The 21,984-nt window shown below is 42.5% G+C and overlaps 1 protein-coding gene across 1 annotated transcript in view; it reads right to left on the reverse strand.

Annotated features, from left to right (window-relative positions):
* LOC100867572 (extracellular serine/threonine protein CG31145) overlaps nucleotides 1–10,360 on the reverse strand; it is a 53,788-nt gene extending 43,428 nt beyond the window's left edge. The window contains exon 1 of the mRNA XM_086909227.1: nucleotides 9,713–10,360. Coding sequence (XP_086765353.1) covers nucleotides 9,713–10,275 — 563 coding nt within the window. The 5' untranslated portion in view covers nucleotides 10,276–10,360. The remainder of the gene's footprint in view (nucleotides 1–9,712) is intronic.
* Nucleotides 10,361–21,984: the final 11,624 nt, after the last annotated feature.

Raw genomic sequence — 21,984 nt, forward strand, 5'->3', positions numbered from 1 at the left:
TTTTCCAAACTTTTATCCTTCTTTCGTATTCCGCAAACGCTCGCATTACTCCATTTAACGGAAATTCCCTTCTCGATGTTCGTCGATTTTTCTTTTTATTACCAAAATTTTTTTCTTTTCTCCACCTTCGATCGCTGGGGTTCCATCGCGTCACGCGCTCTTTTTCTCCTTTCCCCCATAAATTCTTATTAAAATCGTTATCTTCCTCGATCGAGGATCGGTGGGGAATTCAATTCTTCCAAGATAGGGGAAGTGGTATCCCGTGGAGTGATGGATTATTTCCCCGGGACAGGACAGTGTCCGTCGTGGCAGAAAGCGAGGAGGGACGAGAATTGGAACGATTTTGGAGAAAGTGGCCGCCACCGGTGACCACCGGCCGACCACGGAGTGGACGCCGATCCAAGGCTGGATAATTGGCCGCTTGGCCAAACCTCGAGGAGAGTGAAAAATCGAGGGGAGGGGAAATTGAATTCGTACAGTTCGCCAAGAATTCGCGGTTCGCCCTCGTTTTCTTCCTCGAACCCATCATCCAAAAATTTCGTTAACCGACCCGACCTCTCATGAAACTTCGTTTCATTCGTTCAAATTCGACGAGACGCTTGAAACGAAACGCAACGAATCATCTCTCTTCCAAATTCAATCCATCGTTTCGTTCGTTCGTTCGAATTTATCGATTATCGATCGTGAATTCGAATCTTTGAAACGACACGCTCGGCGATAAGAGTCTGAGTCGCGAGACGAATTCGATATATATAAACCGAAGGCGAGAAGAGGAAGATTGGACAGAGCAAGAATTACCCGAAAGAGGAAAAACCGAAAATCGATCGATCGGTTTTGCCGCGGATTAATTACGATGCAAATTGATTCGTCGCTACTTTTTTCCCCAAATTGATTTCCCCTCGATTAAACGACCCTCCCCTCGATCCTAATTAGGATTCTTTCTTCGTTAGCAACCGTCACGCATCGAGATATGTCCCTCGATCGATTCCAACCCTTTCTTTCTCTCTCTCTCTCGAGGATCTCTTCGAAGCTTTTCCTCTTCTCTGGACGAAAAGGAAGAAGAGGAGGAGGAAGAGGAGGAAGGGGTGGAAAATAAGAAGAAGAAGAAGAAGAAGAAGAATAGCAACGGTGAATCGGAGAAATCCAGGTTTCCGCACCGAAGGCTGGTCGAATAATCGATTCGAGGCGGAGAGGATCGATTCGATGGCTTTTCCCATCCGTGACCGCCGGATGTGAAGGGAGGGGGGCGAGAAAGGCAACGTTTCGGGAAGAGTAAGAGGGAAAGGGAAAGCGAAGGAGGGGAGTTCTCGGTGTTCCGCTCTGGAAAACAGAGATGCATTTCTCCCGAGGGAAAGCCATTTTCTCGCCTCGACCCGCTTGTTTACCTCGCCTCATTTATAATTTCTTCACTGCACGCCGCCTCCCTCCTTGTTTACGATTGTCCCGGCCAATTCATCCGCCGAATTTCCAAACTCCAGAGGGAGGTTCAACTTCCTTCTTTCCGACAATTTCGATTAAACAAACATGACAAACGCGTACATGCACCAAATAACTTCCTTCCCCTTTTTTTCCTACCATCGAATTCGAATCGTTTTACCGTTCGTGGTCGCCATCCGTTATTTCGTTTTTAACCCTTTCGCTAGGGATGCCATCGAAAATGCTCGAGAAAGATCGATCATCGGCCACTGCAGCAACGCCTCACAACGATCCGAGTTGCGATGGTGTTTATTGAAAAAAAAATTGGTGACAATTTTAAGTTGGTATAAGTTGGTATAAGTTAAGATGAGTCGCGACCAGCGTTCCAATCCTGTGCGATACGAGAAAAAGCATCGCTCCTCGCTCACTTTTTGCGTTCCAGATTAGGAAATCGAAGCTAGCGAGAAATGATTCGCACGCCGTATCCCGCGTGGAAACGTGGTAAAAGTAGAAGCAAAGATTCGAAATTTTAATTTGGAACACGACTTTCAGCCGCATCGAGAAAGTTCGACGACTGAACGAATCGAAAATCCGACCCAGACGCGAGAAGAATCGGCGGAAAGACCCGACTGAAACGATCGAGTAATCTTGATCTCACGCAATAAAATCTTGAATTTAGAGGAAACAAGAGCTTAATCGCACGCCTAATATGATACATAATGGGAAGAATTTCGAGCTTCCAACGAGGCTTGCCTCTCTTCGAATTTCGGAAAATTCCTCCTTTCCCGAAAGGAATTCCCTTCTTTTCCATAAAATCTCTCGCGTTAATTGAACGATTACAAAGTGAGGAGAAAGAGAGGGGGTTCAAAGGAGTGGCTGAAGGATTCAAAGGAGGAAAAGATAATCGGAGGAAAGGATACGGCGGAAATGAAAGACGGTGAAAGCGTCTAATATCGGACGGATGGATCGATCCCAACCATCTCTCTCCCCTCCTCTTTCTCTCTCTCTCTCTCTCTTATTCGTCCAAGTTGGCCGTGGAGCACGGACAGTGCGTGGCAACAACCGCGTGAAAATCAGCGAGCAAGCGAGATCCTTCCGGAAGCGTAGGACGCGATCCGTTCTAGTTTCGAGAATGGTTCGCGATTTTAGCCGTGACAAAGCGGGCAAATCCGTTCGTTAGCAGGGGCAATTACTCGGCTCAGGAGGGAGGAAACGAGGTAAACGACAACCGAGGAACGTCTTCGAGCGACAAAGCCGCCCGCATATCTCTCTGGCTTACGGATACTTCTTGCTCCCCAACTTCGACCCGGATCCCTCTGTTCCCCACCCGGAGCATCGACTCCGCTTTTCGCTCCTCCACTTTTCACGCGAGATAGGATATTGATTAAACGTTTCGAAAATCGCAATTCGAAAATCGTGCGATAAGATTGTTTTTTTTTTTGGGGGGGGGGGGGTTCGTGTTCAATTTAGAGAATCACTCGAATTTATTTACCACGTTTCTTTCCTTATCTTTCGAGCACCGAATCGATCTTCTCGGTTCGGTTCGAGCATTTAACACGCTCAATTTTTAATTTCAAATTTTCGAAGAGAGATCTGATCCAGAAACGAACGAGTCTCGAGGCCGTCGAACGTGCCGCAATATTTCTATACACCGTTTCGGAATGCTGGTTCGGCGACCGAAAACGACGGTCGAGGGGGCGTGTTCGAAAAATCAATCTCTCAAAAAACGGAGGGAGGATGGGATCGGTCGGTGGTCGGTCTAATATCTCGCGGCCAGTTACACCGGCGAAAACCAGGTGTTGGGGGAGACGGGTTTCCCGCGAGTCCCCCGACGACAAGTGTTCCAATCTCTCCAACGTTTGTTTCGATTCTCGACGGGGAAACCGCGCTGAAAATCAGGATTTTCCTCCGTTCGATTAATTTTCCTCGACTCTGCCTTTCGCTCCCGGCCGCCCGATTTCTTTTTTTTTTTTTTTTTTTTTTTTTTTTTTTAAATCGCTCCGGAAGAAAAATCTCTCCCGCGTTTCTATCGTGGAACATCAGGCTAGAGAGGGGGAGGAGGAAAATCCATTAGCGGATTGTTGGCCGCCGACCGGTTAAACGATTAATTAATTGAAATTTCAAATGAAAGTTACTTTAGGTAATAATCTTGTTTAAAATGCTCGAATAAGATTTATTCGTAGAGCTTATTATCGAATTTTTCTTTGCTCTTCTTTCGCGTTGCAATTAATTCTCGCATAAATTATTTCTTAACGATTAAAATTTTGAATAGGATGTTGCAACGATTGTACCCTCTTGACTCGGAATCTTAAGATTTTATCTCTTCTTCTTTTCTCGATAACAGGAGAACGTGAAGATGTTTTTTGATTCGAAGAATATCGTATCGCTGTGCAAAGAAAGAGAACTCGATCGGTAACCGTAGAACAGACATTAATGAAATTAAGAACGGAAAATGGATAACGAGAAATCGCTCTTAAAAAATCGAATCTAATGATTCGATCGCGATTTACGATTAAATAATAAATTCGTGGATAGAAGATGGAAGAATTTTGAATAAATATAATCGGCGTAAATACACAGGATTTAGAAATAGAAATTCTATGCTTGGAAAGAAAAGAGATACAAAAATTTCAAAGTTTCGAATCTAAATTTGAACTCTTGATGAACAAAGATGGAACCAGTGAAATTTTCTCGTTTCACAATTTTCGAATTCGAATTTTCGAATCGAAGGAAAATATACGCGAACGTTCTCGTCCCTATATTGCTACCGTATTTTCATTCTCGCTCTTTTCGCGCCTGGTTTTGCGAAGGTTGAAACGAGTAAACAGTTTTTCAAAGACCGTTCGATATTTTCATCTCTTCTCGGGGTGTCCGTCTAAAAATCCCCCCTCTCGATTTCCTCGTCCCTTTCTTCCTCTCACGTGTCCGCGATTCTTCTGGGAAACGAACGATACGGGGCAGAAAGTGAGTTTCGAGAGCAGTAAATTTCCGGGTGTAACCGTCAACTCGGTGTAAATAACGCGGGTTTTCGGTGTGGTGGACAGACGCGATTCGAGATCCAGCTCGATCGTTGCGCTTACGTATCCGACGATGTTCATTGAACCGTTCGGTATTTCACGGATATTCCACGCGATATCCAAGTCCTCCACGCTCGCCCCGATCATCCAATCTATCCACGTTTTGTTTAGAGCGTATTTGTTATGTATTTTGCCGAGCGGCGAAGAAACGACTCGGAAGAGGTGACTCAGGGGGCTCTTTTATCTCTGACTGTGAGTCATTTTCACGGTCACGGGAGCAAAATTAAATTTCAAAATTAAACTTATCGCTCTCTCTGTTTCTGTTTTACAAATAGATCCATTTCGAAATCGATCGTGGAATAATACCAGTATCCCCCCCCCCTTTTTTTTTCTTCAAATTGAACAACACCCACATTTCCGTTCCGATTCTAATTTTTTTTTTTTTTTTTTTTTTTTTTTACATCCATTGTACACAATTTTATATCACGCTCTGACAAACAAACCCGCTTGTCGTTGGGTTTATAAATAACATTCTGCGTATAACGTTCCATTTGTTAATTAAACCCATCCCCCCTCCCCGTCTTCTTTCTTCGATCCATCGCGCTTTTCTTCGTCGAAATGAAATTCCTTCCCTCAAGGATATCATATATATATATATATATATATGACCAAACTTCCAATCGCTACTATCACCATTAATTACCCTCCCCCCCCTCCCCCACCCGAGGACAAGAGAATCGTCCTTCCAAAATAGCGGAAACGATAACGAGGACGTCGAGAGACCGGTAATTGCACGCCATCCACGTACCATCCACGAATGGAGCCGCGCAAACATCTGTCATGTACCTTGCGCCTTGTAGAATCGCCACGGGAATAACAAACGTCCCTCCCTCCCTCCCTCTCTCTCTCTCTCTTTCTCGTAGAAATTGTTCTCTGTGCTCGCCGATTACCTCGATCGATCGATCGATCGATCGATCGATCGATCGGCACAAAAGCGATTCTTACGCGAATCGAACAGCGTTATTACCGACGCGTTTATACATCGCGTACGAGGAAAGATGATCGTGTGTGTGTGCGTGTGTGTGTATTTATGCGCGACGCGGATGGTTTCCATCGACGGAATTTTCGAAGAGGGCGAACAACACTCGCGGTGACTCGAGGAGCGTGCCACTCGCGAACGGTCCAGGCGGGGAGGGGAGGAAGAGGACAAAGGTGGGGAAAGCGGGGGATGATGTTTGCTCGGAAATAATTCATCATCGTGCTGTAACTCGGCCGAGTCGGCAGACGTGAATTCAGGTGACAGGAAGTAACCTCTATGGCCTATCCCTTTTCTGGCGATTCGATGATAATTTTTCCCCGAATGGTGTCTCTCTCTCTCTCTCTCTCTCTCTCTCTCTCTCTCTCTCTCTCTCTCTCTCTCTCTGTCTCCTCGAGTGGAATTTTAAAAGGGAGGGAACGAATTATTAAAAAAAAAAAAATCGCTGGAAAACTAGTCGATAATGGGAATCGGAGAATAGGATTCAAAGATATTTTGGCTCTCTTCGACTATCTCGCTCCTCGACGAGTGGAAAAGAGTAATCTATCACGAAGATGTAAGCGGTTCATTTCGTTGGAAATCGAATTATTACAAATATAACTTTCAAATATTAATCGAACCGATCTCGATCCGGTATCCGGCGTTCTTCGAAACCGCGTCGAGAGGAGAGGATTTTGTACTACTAGTACTAGGTATTCCGTGCGCACACCTTCGTCACAGGGGTGCAAACTCGAGAAACGTCCTTGTCCTTCGATCGAAATAAGCACCGAAACTTGCCCTTATTCGAGCAGTTTCGAGAGGAAGGGATTCCTCCTCCTCCTCCTCCTCCTCCTCCTCCTCTTTGAATATTAAGTATCGTCTCGTGTTTGTCGAGCGTATATCCATTGCTCGAGCTTGTATCGAGCTCGGTTCGCGCGTGTATGCACGCATACACGTGGCGTACGGTTATTGAGAACCCGTACCGAGACATTAGGGCATTGTCGACCCGGAACAATGCTTTATTCCCTAGACTCTAGGGGTCACTAGAGTTGGCTGCTGGTCTGGATAGGTAGGTAGGTAGGTAGGTGGGTTAGGCAAGGACGTGGAAGCTCGCAACTCGTGGAAATGGCGTTCCTTGTTTCCAGATGCACGGTAATACGCAACAAAACAAGGCGCAAAGAGCATGTACCGTATACACTATTTTTCCTTCCAGATCGATTCCAGACCGGGGGGGAGGGGGGAGGGGGGGGGGAGAAACGCAATGAAAAATGCAGTCTTAGCCTGCTGGTGGCGATGCACCCTTTCTCGCTGCTTTCTTTCTTTTCTTTCTTTCATGGCCGGAAGATAGGGAGAGTACAGTTTTTTTTTTTTTTTTTTTTTTTTTTTTTTCCTACAATTACGAGTTTTCTTTCGAGAATAAAGGATGGAGAAGTTTTTTCTTCTTCTTTTTTATCGGTATTGAAAAAAGAAAGAAACAATTTTCTTATTCACGAGAATAACTTCGGATGTTTCGAAAAAGAACATTTTGCGCGGTAGACGGAGAAGTCGGTGGCGGAGAAGCGTGGAATAGGGATTTTCGTATGGAATTTTACATTATGGAATTGATTTTCATCCGAGTCTGGGCAACAAATTGGAAAAACCACGGGATCGAATTTACGAATTACAATGAGGGAAATCTTGGAAGAGTTCCAACTACGCTCTGCGTATGCGAGAAAATTGGAGGGGAAAGGGGGAGGGGAAGGAAAGAAGGAAACGATCGAGCATTTGGCAAATTAGCGGACGAAAACGAATCGTCGATTGGCCGCGCGTTGCATTGTTCGTGACAATTAGTCGGCTCTTCTCGCCGGGGACGACGAATTAGTCTCCGATGAAAAGGAACATCGAGAGGGAGGGAGGGGACGGAGAGGGGGGAGGGGGGGAGGGGGAGAAAAGAGAAGAAACAAAAGAGGAAAAATTCACGCGGGCGTAAACGTTCGTGTTTCGATCGGAGAACGGGAGGAGAGGGAGCAAAAAAGGAGGGAGGGGGGGAGGGGGAAGAACAACGTCCAATCGATCGAGAGATTAGTAAGTAATCTCGTAAAAAAAAATTACTTCCCCCCCCCGTTTAATTGTCGATCAAAAAATTCTATTTTTTTTAATCGAGGATCGAGGACTCGCCTCTCGAAGAAATTATCCATTCGAATACGCCACTCTTCCACGTCGATTCGATTGTTACAATTAGTAACATTATCGTATTTCGGATAATTTTAAACGAACGAAAGAATTTTCAGCGATCGTCAGCTCGATCGTCGTCGTCGTCGTCGTTTCGGATTTTCGAGCGATGAAAACTTGTTAATGGAACAACACATCCGTGCACACGTGTGCAGACAGAGAATGGTGAATCATGCGGATTCCTTCCATCATCGGTATAATTACCGTTGGACAACCTGCTCGCACGGGAGGACGACACGTGGCCTGTACGTGTATCCATGCACACTCGCGTACCGTGTAAGTGGATTCTAACGCAACGTGACGCGATATTTGCTTGTCAGACAATAAAATCGCTTAACCGGAATAGATTAGCGTATCGAAGAGGTCAACGGAAACGAGATTGAATCATCTTTTTTTTCTTTTTTCTTTTTTTTTTTTTTTTTTTTTTACCCTCCTCTTCTTCAACGCTCCTCGCGATTGATTAAACATTCGATTGAAATTTAATTTGCAATCTCTGAAAAATTCCAAATTTATTTCCATTGGACACATATATCTGTACATCTTGTATCTCTTGTATCGGATCTGTTCAAAATTTCTAATTGAACGGAATTAAAAATCGATCGATCAACTTACGACGAAGTAGCATAAGTATCCGTTTTCCTCTCGTTCTTTTTTCCTCTCTTTCGATATCGCGTCGTGGCGCGAAACACAGGAATTGCGTAACCATCCACGTTGCCTCTTCCATCCTCGTCCATCAATTTTCTACGTTCTACGCGTTATTTCGCCGGGTAACGAGAACCGAGAGACTGGAGGTCGGAACGAAGAGGGAACAACAACGCGAACCAGATATCACCGGTCTCGCCTCTTATCGGTCTATTACGACAGTAATAACACTCTTAATTTCATCGACTCGCGGATCGATGCCTACGCGCGCATCATCGTCATCGTCGTCATCGTCGTCGTCATCATCATCATCGCCATTACCATCAACCATCCATCAAACGCGACGCGTTTCGATAATGATGGAACAAATGGAGCGATTTGGGGGCGGGGGCAAAGGAAAAAAAAGGAAAGAGAGAAAAAGCAATTTCCAAAATTCGATGGAACGATTTTCTTCCGTGGAAAATCTCTAGTTGGATCGAGATTTTTTTTTTTGCCCCCCCCCCCCCCGCTTCGTTTCGAGCGATTCGACTAATTGCTTTTCTTTCTCCGCGGTACTTTCCCCGCCGGTTGAACGGGCGGCAGATACGGGAGAACTACACGAGTTTCTGTTTGGAAATCGGTTTAGGAGATTTCGATGGAGGGCGAACACCGAGGGCGAGATTTAAACTTGCCACTTTCCACGCTGTTTCTCGGTTAATTAGATGTCACCGCTCGTTCTCTCGAAATTTCTCCCCCCTATCTTCGAGATTCTTGTTGTCGTTGTTATTATTATTATCATCATTCTCGTCATATTGACGAACGACGCGGATTTCGTCTTGGAAGGAGAAGCGAAAAAACGGAAGCGAAACGAAGAAGAAATCGTTTATCGCGATATTATTTTATATAAATAAGAAATAAGCGATAAACTCGTCGTCTCGATAACGACGAATCAAGCGTAGAACGTGTGTATATATATATATATATATATATATATATATGCATACTAACTAACTGACGCGATTCTATTTTCAGCGATCCGCGGATCGCACGTGATCGTTTAAAGTTTGCGCCGATTAAGAACGTTTTAATCTATGTTTTCGATGTTTTCGATTTTCGTAATAACGCTTTGTCAATAATGATTGACAAGAGAATCGATAACCCTTCGATTTCGTTTCGCCCTCTTCCAAGTATGAAATAATAAAATAAAAAACGCGATTGGCACGCAATCGAATAAAACCAAGCGAGCCAATTGGCCAAGATAATTAGGGAACCGTGTATATCGTAATCGTCCAACGACGATTATTCCCCGCGTGAATTCGAGCCGTTTCGCTCCAATTTATCCATATATTCGTGTATATAATTACACGATTCGACACCGACGATTATCGGTTGCCAAACTCGTATATAAACCTACATACACGCGTATACTCACTTCGGGCCGATCTTCTTCAACTCGCCGAGCGTGGGATTGTCCGAGCGATCCTCCCCGCTGATCCTAGCCACACCCTCGTACACGCTAACACCGTAACCCTTCGCCACGAGGTCGAGCAAATCTGGAAAACTGTCGTGCACCTCCGTTTTCTCGGTCCCCCTCGAGTCCCTCCTCTCACCAGCCTCGTTCGTACCACCACCACCACCACCACCACCTCCACCAGCACCACCACCACCACCACCACCACCAGCACCACCATCACCACCAGCCCCACCGTCCCTCCCGCCGGTGTTCTGGGTCGTGGGGGACGCGTCGCCGCTCGTCTGCTCCCTGCTCGCGTTCAATCTTTGCAAAAACTTGCGTCGAAAGTTGTTGTAAATGGTGTCCGTGTTCGGGTCGTCCCCGACACGGACGCGGCCGTGGCTCGGCACCAAATGATGGCCGCTGTATCCAAGATCCATCTGAAGATCCATCACCAACAACACGGTGAACAGTATCGCGAACGCGCTCAAACCGAGCATCAGTTTGTCGCGGATCCTGATCATTCTCACCGCCAATTTCATCTTCCAATCGTTCCACTCTTCCCTCGGCTCCACCACCGCCACCCCCCTCCCCCTCCTCCCCCTCCCCCTCTTTTCCCTGTTATCCTCTTTTCCCTCGCTAGGCGCGACAACCACCCTCGACGCACCAACAACCCCCTTCAACCAAACATCCTCTGTCACGACGCGGATCGTCACGAGATCGCCCGCTGGTGCATCGTCCGCCGCGATCCCGCGATCTGTCGTCCTCCTCGGGAGTATGGAAGGGCACAAGAGGAAGCGCGAGCGGACAGGAGGAGGCGAGCCGCTGCCAGTCTCCGCTGCGACTACCGCTACCGGCCGCCGACACTCTTCTTCACCACGCTCCTCGAGTCGAGCCTCGTTCGCCTCGAGCGTCGTCTCCCCCTCGTCGTCGTCGTCCTCGTCCTTGCCCTCCTCCTCCTCCTCCTCCTCCTCGTCCCCACCGTTCCCCGCCAAATTCGCAACTTTGCATTTTACCAACCACGACGTGGCCGTGAGCCGCGGCGCGTGCACCTCCCCCCCTTTGATCCGCGCTCCCTCGACTTTGTGCTTATCGTACGACCGGCCGTTATCGCGCCCCGCCGACTCGAGCCCCCGACAAGACCCGCACCGCCGCCGCCGCCGCCACCACCAGTAGTCGTCCGGCGGTGGCGACCGTTTCGCCTTCCGCGACCACCGCCTCCTCCACTCCGCCGCCTTCTTCCGCCGCTCCGCCGATCCGACCGACTCGTCGTGCTCGCTCCACGATCTTCCTCGCTCGAGGGAGGACGTCCAACGTCTCTCGATCGCCGGATCCTCGGCCCGGATCAACTCCTCCGCGTCCTCTATCGAGACGCTCCAACTCTCTTCCTCCTCCCTCTTCTCCTTCTCGCGGAAGTCGAGAACGCGGTCCGCGCGAGGACGATTATCGGAGAGCGGCCGATCCCGCTTTTTCCTCCTCAGGGGTGGTATCGGTTTCTCGTGGTCGCAGCAGGAGACCTTCCTCCGAAGAACGGGGAGAGGACTGTTCTGAATACTCCTCACCAATCTCTCGCACCCTCCCGCGATATTGTCCCTCGAGTTTCTCACCAATCTCCTCAACAACGAGTCGCTCCTCTTCCGCGATTTCACCCCGCTCTCCGCCGATTTTCCCCCACCTTTCCCCTCGAATCTAGGCCTCCTCCCTTCCTCGCCTCCCCCTTCGCTATCTTCCAATGTCTGGCGGTTCGAACGCGTCGTCTCCTCCGTGGAACCGCTTCCGTGACATCTCCTCTCGTCCAGAGTTCCCCTGGGACGCGGCGGCGAGGATTTTCGAATTTCGCGGGGCAATCGGATTCGTCGTCGATCACGTTTCGATCAATATCGAGCGGTAATCCCTCCTCCTCGATCTCGGCGATCTCTTCCGTCTGCCTCTTCGTCAGCCCTTCGACTCCACCGCGCCACGCTCTGCAAAATAAACGAGTTAGAATAGAATTTAGGGGAAGAGAAGGTGTGGCATTTTGGCAAGTTTATTTAGATTCGCCAAAGTTTTACGAAAGAATTGTATCGATCCTTTTTGCTGTAACGAAGAGGTGAACGGGCTCCTCGTTCACGAATCGATACCGCGATGCTCTTGTTAATCGGAGATTGCGAGAAGAGATTTTTTCGAACCAACAGAGTTCGAGAATTTCTCACGACCGAAATGATTTCGCGCACAACTTTTAATAATTTAATATCTCTAATAAAGCACCAGGTATCCGCATCCGCGTATAAGTAGAAAATATATTTCTTCGTATCGTTATCCTGGAAACGAGCAAACGAGGCGTATATCGAAAACGAGCGTAATAAGAAAATAAGCGAACAGTGAAGAAAGAAATCTATTCTTCGGTGAGTTATTCGGGGAGGAAATCGAATCGTAAAAATCTACGCGGCATCACCGGAGAACCATCAACCCACTCCCATTCGTATCTAAAAATAAATCATCGTTTTATGGTATAATAATAATAATAATAATAATAATAATAATAGAGCTAACTGCATGCTTTTTCTGCATCGAATTCCCTATACGATGGGTGGTACACACACACACACACGCGCGCGGATGCAAGGTGGGTCAAGGTGGTTGCTTTAAGGTGGCCGTGGCGGGTCGAAAGAGGAGAGAGAGAGAGAGAGAGAGAGAGATATCAACTGTGAAATAGAGTGACGGTAATGGCGTGCTTCGTGTTGCGAGAGTGGCCATTACAGTTATCGCGAAAGTCGCGTCATAAAGGCGATGCCAAGGTGGTGGGGGAGGTGGCACGCTGAAGATGACCCGGAGAGGAGAAGAGAGGGAGGGGATGGATCGTAAAGGTTCGCCCCTTTCGCGAACAAGACCGCATAATTTAATATCTCGACCCCGCGTTAAGTTATTCGGCAAAAAGGGAATATTCGCGCGCGAAACTGCCTCGAAACTGATCCTTTACGGGGCAGCAACTTCTCGTTAGAGGGTGCCTCGATCGGGCAGTTTTTGAGTTTTTTTAAGGGGAAGAAATGATTCTTCGAGCAATTTGAGAAATTTCCAACCAAGCGTGCATTTGTTGCAAGGGGAAGATTTAATCCTTTGCGCTCCAACGGTGACTCTTAGTTTGGACCACTTGGATCGATGCACCAACTCGAACGACAATATTTATTTATGTTTGATTTTTTTTGAAATATCGCTTCATGAATAGATTCCTTAAATATATAATCTTATAAAATATGTAGAATAATATTAATAGTTAATAGACTTTTATCTGAAATAAGATCTCGGATCGAATTATTTATAACGGCGTTAGTCCGAGTTGGCGATTCGTGGCGATTAAAGAAATATTTATTTTCAAAGTTTCTGAGTTTTGTAAGCATAGAACGCGGTAATGAAATTAGTTCAAGTGGAGATGAGTTTTGATTTTTCGTTATTAAATAACGAGATGATTTCTATTCGTTAAGAAATTGACGATAGAGAGAAAGAGAATAGTAATGAAAATTGAGATGCTGTAAGAGAAGGAGAAAAATAAGAATAATAGGGCTGTGAATGTGAGAACAAGTTATTGGGATATATTAATTCAAGATGAATTTTTCGTTATTAAATAATGAAATTATTTCCATTCGTTTAGAAATGACAATAATGAGAAGAGGAAAATGGTGATAAAAATAGAGATGCAGTATAAGAAGATGAAAAATAAGAATAATAGACAATAAATGAGAGCACGTATATTGGGATTATAAGGTTTGTAACGATATTTTATTCTGATATTTGTCCCGACAAACCGAGGATACTTTTTAATAATTACTTTGTTATTAAAATATCACACGTCAATATAGATTTTTAATATTCAACAATTTAATTTATTCAATAAATTATTCGAGAAATTCATCGAACGCGTGCGGGAGAAATCGTCTCGAGTTGTTGGTTCGCCCGAGCTGCAAGAGGCCCGGAGTGGAAAAATTAAGAAGAGAAGCTCGATGGAGAATTGATCGAAGGGAGATGTTACATCGTCCATCGTCCTGTTTGCATCGTTTGTTTGTTTTTACTCCGTCGTTCACCGCGACGAGTCAGCAGCATCGCGGCTGAACGAACAATCTCCGGTGGAGGGAAAGAAGGGAAGCTTTGGTTTTATCTCTTCTCCGCGGAAAAACGCGAATGCGATATCTTTATTATCGGAAAACGCGTGGAATTTGAATGGCGGCATCGAGATTCGGCAAAGAGAGTTATACGGACGGGACGTTTCCTTCTTGTGTTTCGTTCTCTCCGGATGCAAGAGGCCATTCAGAGATCAAAGATTTCACCGGGAACGACACCGTTTTCCAATCGTAACAGCGTGGGAGGAAGAGGAGAAGGAGGAGGATAAACGATAAATCTATCCCCCCGCCTCCTTCCAGGAGACATTAACGCGAGCAATTTCGACGAAAATGCCCTCTTCCCGTGTAACGCGTTATGGACGATTTTCTAACGTAACGTGGTTGTACGATAGATAAGTGGTTATTGTTTGGAGGGAAATCTTTTTTTATCTTTCTTCTTTTTTTTTCAAGACAAGAATCGAAAGGGTTGGTACAAAATGGAATAAGAAGATATTCGATCGAGAATCTCGGTCGAGGATACCTTAGAGTTGTTAAAGCGGGACGAATAATCTTCGTCTTTGACGTGAAAAAAAAAAAAAAAAAAAAAAAAGTAACACTCAATTCGTGATAATCTTAATCTAATAATTGTAATCCATCGGTGATGGAGAAGCTGAGAAATTCCCACATTTTTCGTACGTATTTTTAAACGCATGAACGGCCAATGAACTGAAAGTAGTACGAGTTAATTTCTCGTTAAGTGATAAACACATCGTTACGACGTCATAACGTCGTTAAGATTACTCTCCGAGGACTCGACAATATCGTTTACGTAACAAAAGTGGGACAAAACGGTCACAACAATCGTATTTTAACATCGGATGAAATATCGTTGAATCTCGATTCGCTTAATTCGATCGAAATTGAGCAAAAGTTCGATCGGAAAGTTCGAGGAGTTAAACGATACGTGCACGAGGGATAAAAATATCCGAGGCATTTTCCAGTTGCTTCTTCGGCTCGGAGAAAATAGGGGTAGAAAATGGGGGAGATAAGGAAAAAGGCGATTCGAAACGGAATATCGGGGCAAGGGATTCGTTCCATTTACACGTGGTCGCACGTGCGCCTTTCACGGATATAAATACGTGGGTTAATTGCGAGCAGTCGGCGCCGATTAAACGTTTAAAAGCACTCGGCTCGCGTGCTTCCTTCTAATTAGAAATTTTCGATTATTAAGCCGGGGAAACGCGACTCCACGGCGGGATAATTAGGGTATCATCGCGTATTAGAAAACCGTAATTGTTGCTTTTCTAAAACCCAAAAGTTCGAAATTCCGTTCGAAAGAAAAAAATTCTCCTCCTCCGATTTCTTTCTTTGGAAATTCGCGCGAGACGAAAACTATTTATCGCGTAAGATGCCTCGTGGATGAGACTAGCGTGTTCAATGGGATTTCAATTGCGTAAATGATGGAAACTCGAAATGGAAATTCGAAATTTAACAAACCCGTTAAAATGACGAATTTTTTCCCTCCTTTTTCCCCCCTTCGTTTTACGATTATTATCGAAAACGTGAAAATATTTTCGACGAAATTAATATCGAAAATTTACGGAGAAACGCGTGTAATCACGCGTATTACCTATTTATTCTCGCATCGCTTCAATTGCAATCTCTGTTTATCTCGGATGAAATAGATGCTTAGATCACCGACAGACGGTTTAATTTCAACGTTAATTAGAGAAGATACGCGTGCGACGCGTATGAATCGTAGGGCGATTAAATCGAGCGATTGCAAGAATCATCGCTCAAATTTTTTAAATCCAAATAAAAACGCTTCATCCCTCGATCAACCGACTTGATTTTTAACAACGAACAATTTTAATCTCCTCGCAAAAAACCCTTTTTTTTTTTTGTCAACACGCGAAATCCATTAAAAATGAAAAAAGGAAAAATAGAAAAAGGAAAGGAAAGAAAAAGATAGAAGGATCGAAGGGGGAGGGAAATAGTTTCGGATGGAGGTCGCGCTAAGCTCGAAAACGAATTCACAACGTGTTGTTTTGCTCGAAATAGAATCTCTGCGTGATTGTTGCCGAGCATAACACTCGAAACATCCGCGTTTATTATTATTCGCCAACCGTCTGATGGAAAATAAAATAAAAACTGCTCCACCTCGGGATTCCAAGGCATTATCTTCTCGTCGGGGGGAAGATTCGCGATTCCCCCTCGAGGTGAGAGCGGACAACTTCTTTCGAGATGCTCGTCAAAGTTTTCGAAAAAGGAAGGAAGGAAGGAAGGAAGGAAGGAAGGGGAAGAGCGTCTCTCTAAAATTGAACTTTACGTTATTGTTCTTACTACTGTTACAACCTCTTCCAGAAGAATCATCGTTCGTCCATTTTCAAGAATCGTTCGATAAATGAATTTGTTCGAATCAACGAAGACGTTCAGAAGACGTGTGGAGAGACGCAATTTTGATTCGAACGAAAGATCAATTTGTCGTATAAAATATAAAGAGAATTCGAAAGATCGTGTACAAGATCGTGTTATGTAAGCTTCGTAATTCCGGCCAGGTTATTTTCAAGCCTCGTAAAAACAGGCCTTCTTCCTTCGAACACAATGAAATAACAGTAAAGATTAACGAGATGAGGGAGGGAGAGAGACGTCTAAATTTGTAAGCCTCGTTGCGCTTTTAATAAGTTCGCGGGATTAAAGATATTCCCTTTCTCTCTCTCTCTCTCTCTTCTCAACACTCCTTTTACGTACGCGTAATAAAACTTTTCCAAACTGTAATCCGCTTTGTAACACGCGCAACTACATCGATTCCTCGGCTTCTCTCGCCTTACTACGATGCTATATTTCCTTTCCCCTGGCCAAAAATTTGGAGTGAAAAATTTATCCGCGAAAAAAATGTAAAAGGAAAAAATAAATCCGAAATTTTTATACTTTCGTATCGAGAAAGTGGAGGCAAGAAAAGGGGAGGAGATGGATTCTCGCGCGAACAGATCTCATGAAATATTGAAGGGCGGATGAAAATGATGTCGATAAGTTAGCGGGCGGCGAGCGATCCTCTGATACCTTCTTCTTGGACGTTCGAGGCGGAGAAACAGAGAATATGCAAAACGGGGAAATGCGAGGGAGGAGGGGGGAGGGTGAGGGTTGTATGCGCTCGAAACTACGGCCGTGGATCATTTAAATATTGCACGGGGGACGAGTAAATAAAGGATAAGGTCGAACGTGGGGCAGGAATCTGGGATCAGTTTTCTTTCTTCCTTGCTCTCTCTATTTCTCTTTCTCTAGGAATGGCCGAAATGCCAGGTTTTATCAACCTTCCTGATCATAAACGACATGCTTCGACGTTCGTTTTATACTTGTCCGTTTGTTGGGAATTACAAAGCAAGAAATTTGTTCTTCGTCCGTTCTCCTTCCATTCCAAGAGGTTTGGAAGAGGGGAAAAAAGAAAATATCGGGAAATTTCGACGGAATTCACGCAGTTCGTTTTTTAAACGAATCGTCGATACGATTGGATCGGAGAGTTGGATACGTTTGACAAATTTCTTTTACTTATTAAAGTATCCCCCTTTCGCCAAAAATGTTTGCCACTTTTTGAACAACAAATCATCAAAGTAGCTTCAATTGATGGATGAAAGGGATCATTAGAAGAAAAAATGAATTCTCTTTGTTTGAAAATTGAACGAATGATTCTCCTTCTTATCCTGAATTTTATTTCATTCATTATTCTTTGATTTCGTTCGTATTCGTTGATCGTAATTGACGAAAGTGAATCACGAAGAAAGTGAATCGTTTACGTATAAATTTTGCACACGCGTTGTTTCGCCACTTTCCCCATCGCTCATCGACGATTAATCGATCTTTTGATTTCGCCCATTCTTTGATCGGCCCCTTTTGTTCCAACTTCCGTTCCCCGTATAATTGAACCTCCCCTCGTCCCTCCCCTTCGTTGATTGAAACATCTAAACGAACGAAACGGGGGAGAAGGGGGAGGGGGAGGTGTCGTTAAAATGGAAATCACGTTTCCAGGCCGGTCATAAAACGTGCATCGTTTCACCTGTAATTCATGCAGGATAAAATTCCTTTGTACTCCAGGTTTCGATAAAAAGTAATTCGAATTTAACGTAGTTTGTCCAAAAGTTGGCTTGAAATTTCATCGTTTTCACCCTCGCAAAATTTCGCACAAGGGAAAACTAAAAATTAATTTTCGTCTCTAAATAATTTTATTCAAATTGGATCGAAAGGAGAACGAGACGAAATTGAACGAAAAACAAAAAAAAAAAAAAAAAAAAAGAACAAAAACAAAAATTTAATTCCAATGCGTGACGTTTCAAGATTTCGCTCGTTGAGAAGTGAAAAATCAACCGAAAAAAGAATTTATATATATATATATATATATATATATAGGATACAGTATAAGCACAGGGATATATATTTGCGAAAGTTAAGAGGAGATCGAGATACTTTGAAAAAAAAAAAAAAAAAGAAAGAAAAAGAATAATACGCGAGATCTTTTTGTAATAAGCTTATAAAGAGTAAAAATGGGATCGCGTTCTAAACAGGGATTCTCGCTTTTCTTTGACCCGTTTTTCCTTTTCCCTTTGCCCGGCTCCGCGGCTTTCTCTTTATACACACAGGCCGCTTAAAAGCCTCAATTAATTGCAATCCGTTCTTTCGAAATGAGATCTTACACCGGCGGAAGAATGGCCGCGTTAAAAAGCGTTAAAACACCTCCGTTTTCCATCCCCTTATAGCCCAGTTTAAATTATTAAACGCGATTACCACGATACGGGGAGGGGGAGAGAGGGAAAAAAAAAAAAAAAAAAGATCAAAGCTGTACCCGAGAAATAATTAGAAAACTTTCAGAAAATTGCCACAGTCAGCTCGTCTTTTAATTCGATTATCCAAGATAATATCGAGAAGATTTAATCATTTCACCGATTAATTAATATTAATCCCTGATAGACAAAATAAAATGGAAAAAGAATCGATCAATTAAATATAGATGATTGAAGAAGAAATTTCTCTGAATATTTCGTTTCTAAAATGTATACATATATATATATATATAAATTAGCTCGAAAAGAGAAGAAAAAGAAGTAGGAGAAGAAGAGAAAAAAGTGCTCGTAACATTTTCGCAATTCTTCGAACAAGGTATTCAACATCCATCCTTAAAGCTCGGTGCCACGTTAAGCCACGCTAATTAATTGGCGGCCGGTTCTCACGCGTGTGCCAACCGAGTTTACATTGGCCCTCCGGCTCCCTTTCTAATTATAAACTTAATTAATAACCCGATCTTTTACGCTTATGAATCACAATTTTCTTAGACGCACCGCCTTCATTCGGCACCGTGGATCCATATTATCGCCGCAAGCTTTTAATCCTGACCGAGCGACTTCGGTGCACCTAATTAACGACATAATTAACGATCCATCCACGTCTCTTTTTCGCTCCGCTCCTACGCTCTACTAACATTTCTCAAAGAGACGTAATTAGAGATGCGCCGGGACGCGACTGGTACAAAGATATCATATAAATGAGTTTAACTTGGGCAGGGGGGAGGAAAAAACGGGGGAGGGGGGGGGGGAGGAGGAGGAGGAGGAGGAGGAGGGAATGGGGGTAAATCAAACTTGAAACTGAAAGGGTGCGCGAATTTTTCTGTCGTCTTTTCAAATGAAATTTATTTATTTATTTTTTTTCTTTTTCGTTTTCTTTTTTTTTTTTTTTTTTTTTCCTATGATATATGAACAAAAGAGAAATTTGAGCTTGAAAGCGAGGATCCAAATTTTTTTCTATCGTTTCGAATTGTTATCATCGAATTATTATTTAGCTGTTTGAAAACTTTTCGTAGAATAAATTGGCCCCTTGGAATGAAGATCGAAAATTTTCCAAATTTGAAAATGAAATTTACGAAGAAAAGGAGGAGGAGGAGGAGGAGGAGGAGGAGGAGGAGGAGGAGGAGGAGGAGGAGGAGGAGGAGGAGGAGGAGGAGGAGGAGGAGGAGGAGGAGGAGGAGGAGGAGGAGGAGGAGAGAGAGAGAGAGAGAGAGAGTGAATTTAGTTTTCTTTATGGGCTAACTTGAAGAAAGTGAAAGTTTAAAAATAAAGATCCGATTTTTCTGGGGTTCCAAATTCTATTTCTTCTCGTTAAAATTTATTGTATCAATAAAATATAATATATTCGCAAGGGTTTATTTTATTTTATTTTCCTAAGTATGAAAACACGTTATTTATATTTTATTAACTATGAAAAAAGAAAAGTTGATAATACGGCCGTTGTTGCAATTTTCTTTCCCGGTTCCAGATAATTAACCAACGACGACACCGTCAATCCCCTTATCAAATATCTTTGTCGGTCAGTTATTGCTTTAATCATGACAATTAACGTTCCATTTCTCGTCTCGCGTTAAAATTGTATGTAACGTGACAAATTTATCGCAAAGAGAAGAATACTTTTATTGGATTAATTAAACCGGTTTATCAAAGGTAACACGATTCAATGGATGAAGCGAAATTAAGTGAATGTATCGCGGATGAATCGCGTGAATGGCGAATTAACGAGGAAATATTCTCCATATTTCTCAAAATTAAAACATTTTCGCCTGCCTTTCGTAAAATTAATAATATTCGATTAATATGCTTTTTTTTTTTGTAAGGGATACGAGTGTGGCGCAAAATTGTAGAATATTAAAAAATAGCAAAAAAAAAAAAAGTGAAAAATTTATAAACAATAAATAAGCGAGCTCGAAGGAAAATATTGAACGAATATTACGTAGAGAGTGAGGTTAATCAGAGATTAAAAAGAGAGGATATAAAACATAGTTTTTAACGGAGAAAAACATTCTATGGAACAAATTGATCGATAAAAATGTCCTTTTAAAAATTCTAATTTAATCGTTTAATGATTTCGTCACTGAAAACTTTTAAATTAATAATCGAATAATTATTACTCGATAAATCGATCATAGATATATAAAAAAAACTTCATGAAAAAGTACTTTAATATTATTATCACAAATTAGATATAAAAAAAATTGATCTCTCATAAAGTATATTCTTTTTTTTTTTTTTTTTTACAGAATTTAGATGGTCATTATCTATTTTCCATCAAAAAATAACGATCCCTTTCCATTAAAATAACAGCATCCACGGAGATACAAAAAAAAAAATCTCCGTTCCTCGAGAAATTTAAATTATAAACTATATATATATATATATATATAATATATATACGTAAATTAAAATAGCACAACTACAAACGACTCTGTTTATTATTCTAGTCGAGAAATCGTATTTATAATTATATTAATATTTGAAATTAACGCAATGGAAATATAAATGCAATTTTCGCGAGTAAATAAAAAATGTGTACGAATTATTCGTATATTTTCCGTTATAACAAATTGTCGAAGGCACCAATTAACGATGAAAATAAAAAAAATTGTTAAATATTTAAGAATTAATAATAATAAATAATAGAAAATGTATTTTTCAGAATATTGGAAGGGGGGATAGTCCCCCACTACGACGACGAAAGTAGTAACGATAGATCGTTCACCTTGCGATCATTCGTTATTGAACTCTTACACGAGACGTATCGAAATATTTTTAGTTAGATAGATAGCAATTTTTAATCGTGACACTTGACTCTTATAATATTTTAACGCATTATTCTTGTATTATAACAGTGGAATATAGATAAGTAGATAATCTTATTTGAACATTGGCTATTCGATTATAATTTTTTTTATCATTTTTTCTTTTTTTTTTTTTTTTACTATTTTTATATATCATCGAACATCAACTTTTTCCAATATTGAAATAAATTTTTATCTTCTTATTTTTTTTAATTATTAAGTCGTTAATGAACTATCGTTTTAACAATTGAACTTACAATCTACAACTACAATATGTATCTCTATATAATTGGACTTCAACTTTTTCCAATATTGAAGTAAATTCTTTTTTTTTTTTTTTTTATTTATTTTTAATTTATAATTTGTTAATAGACGATCGTTGGCTATCGTTCTAACGATTCAATTATCAACTTATTTCCGGAATATATCTTTATATTATTGGATTCGAATTTTCTCCAATATCGAAATAAATTTTTATTTTTTAATTACAATCGTCAAAGGATACCGGCTATCGTTACAACAATTAAATTGTCAGTTATTCGTTA

This window comes from Apis florea, unplaced genomic scaffold (assembly GCF_048593485.1).
Source record: "Apis florea isolate Af1SG1 unplaced genomic scaffold, ASM4859348v1 contig_3081_pilon, whole genome shotgun sequence".
Taxonomy (NCBI): domain Eukaryota; kingdom Metazoa; phylum Arthropoda; class Insecta; order Hymenoptera; family Apidae; genus Apis; species Apis florea.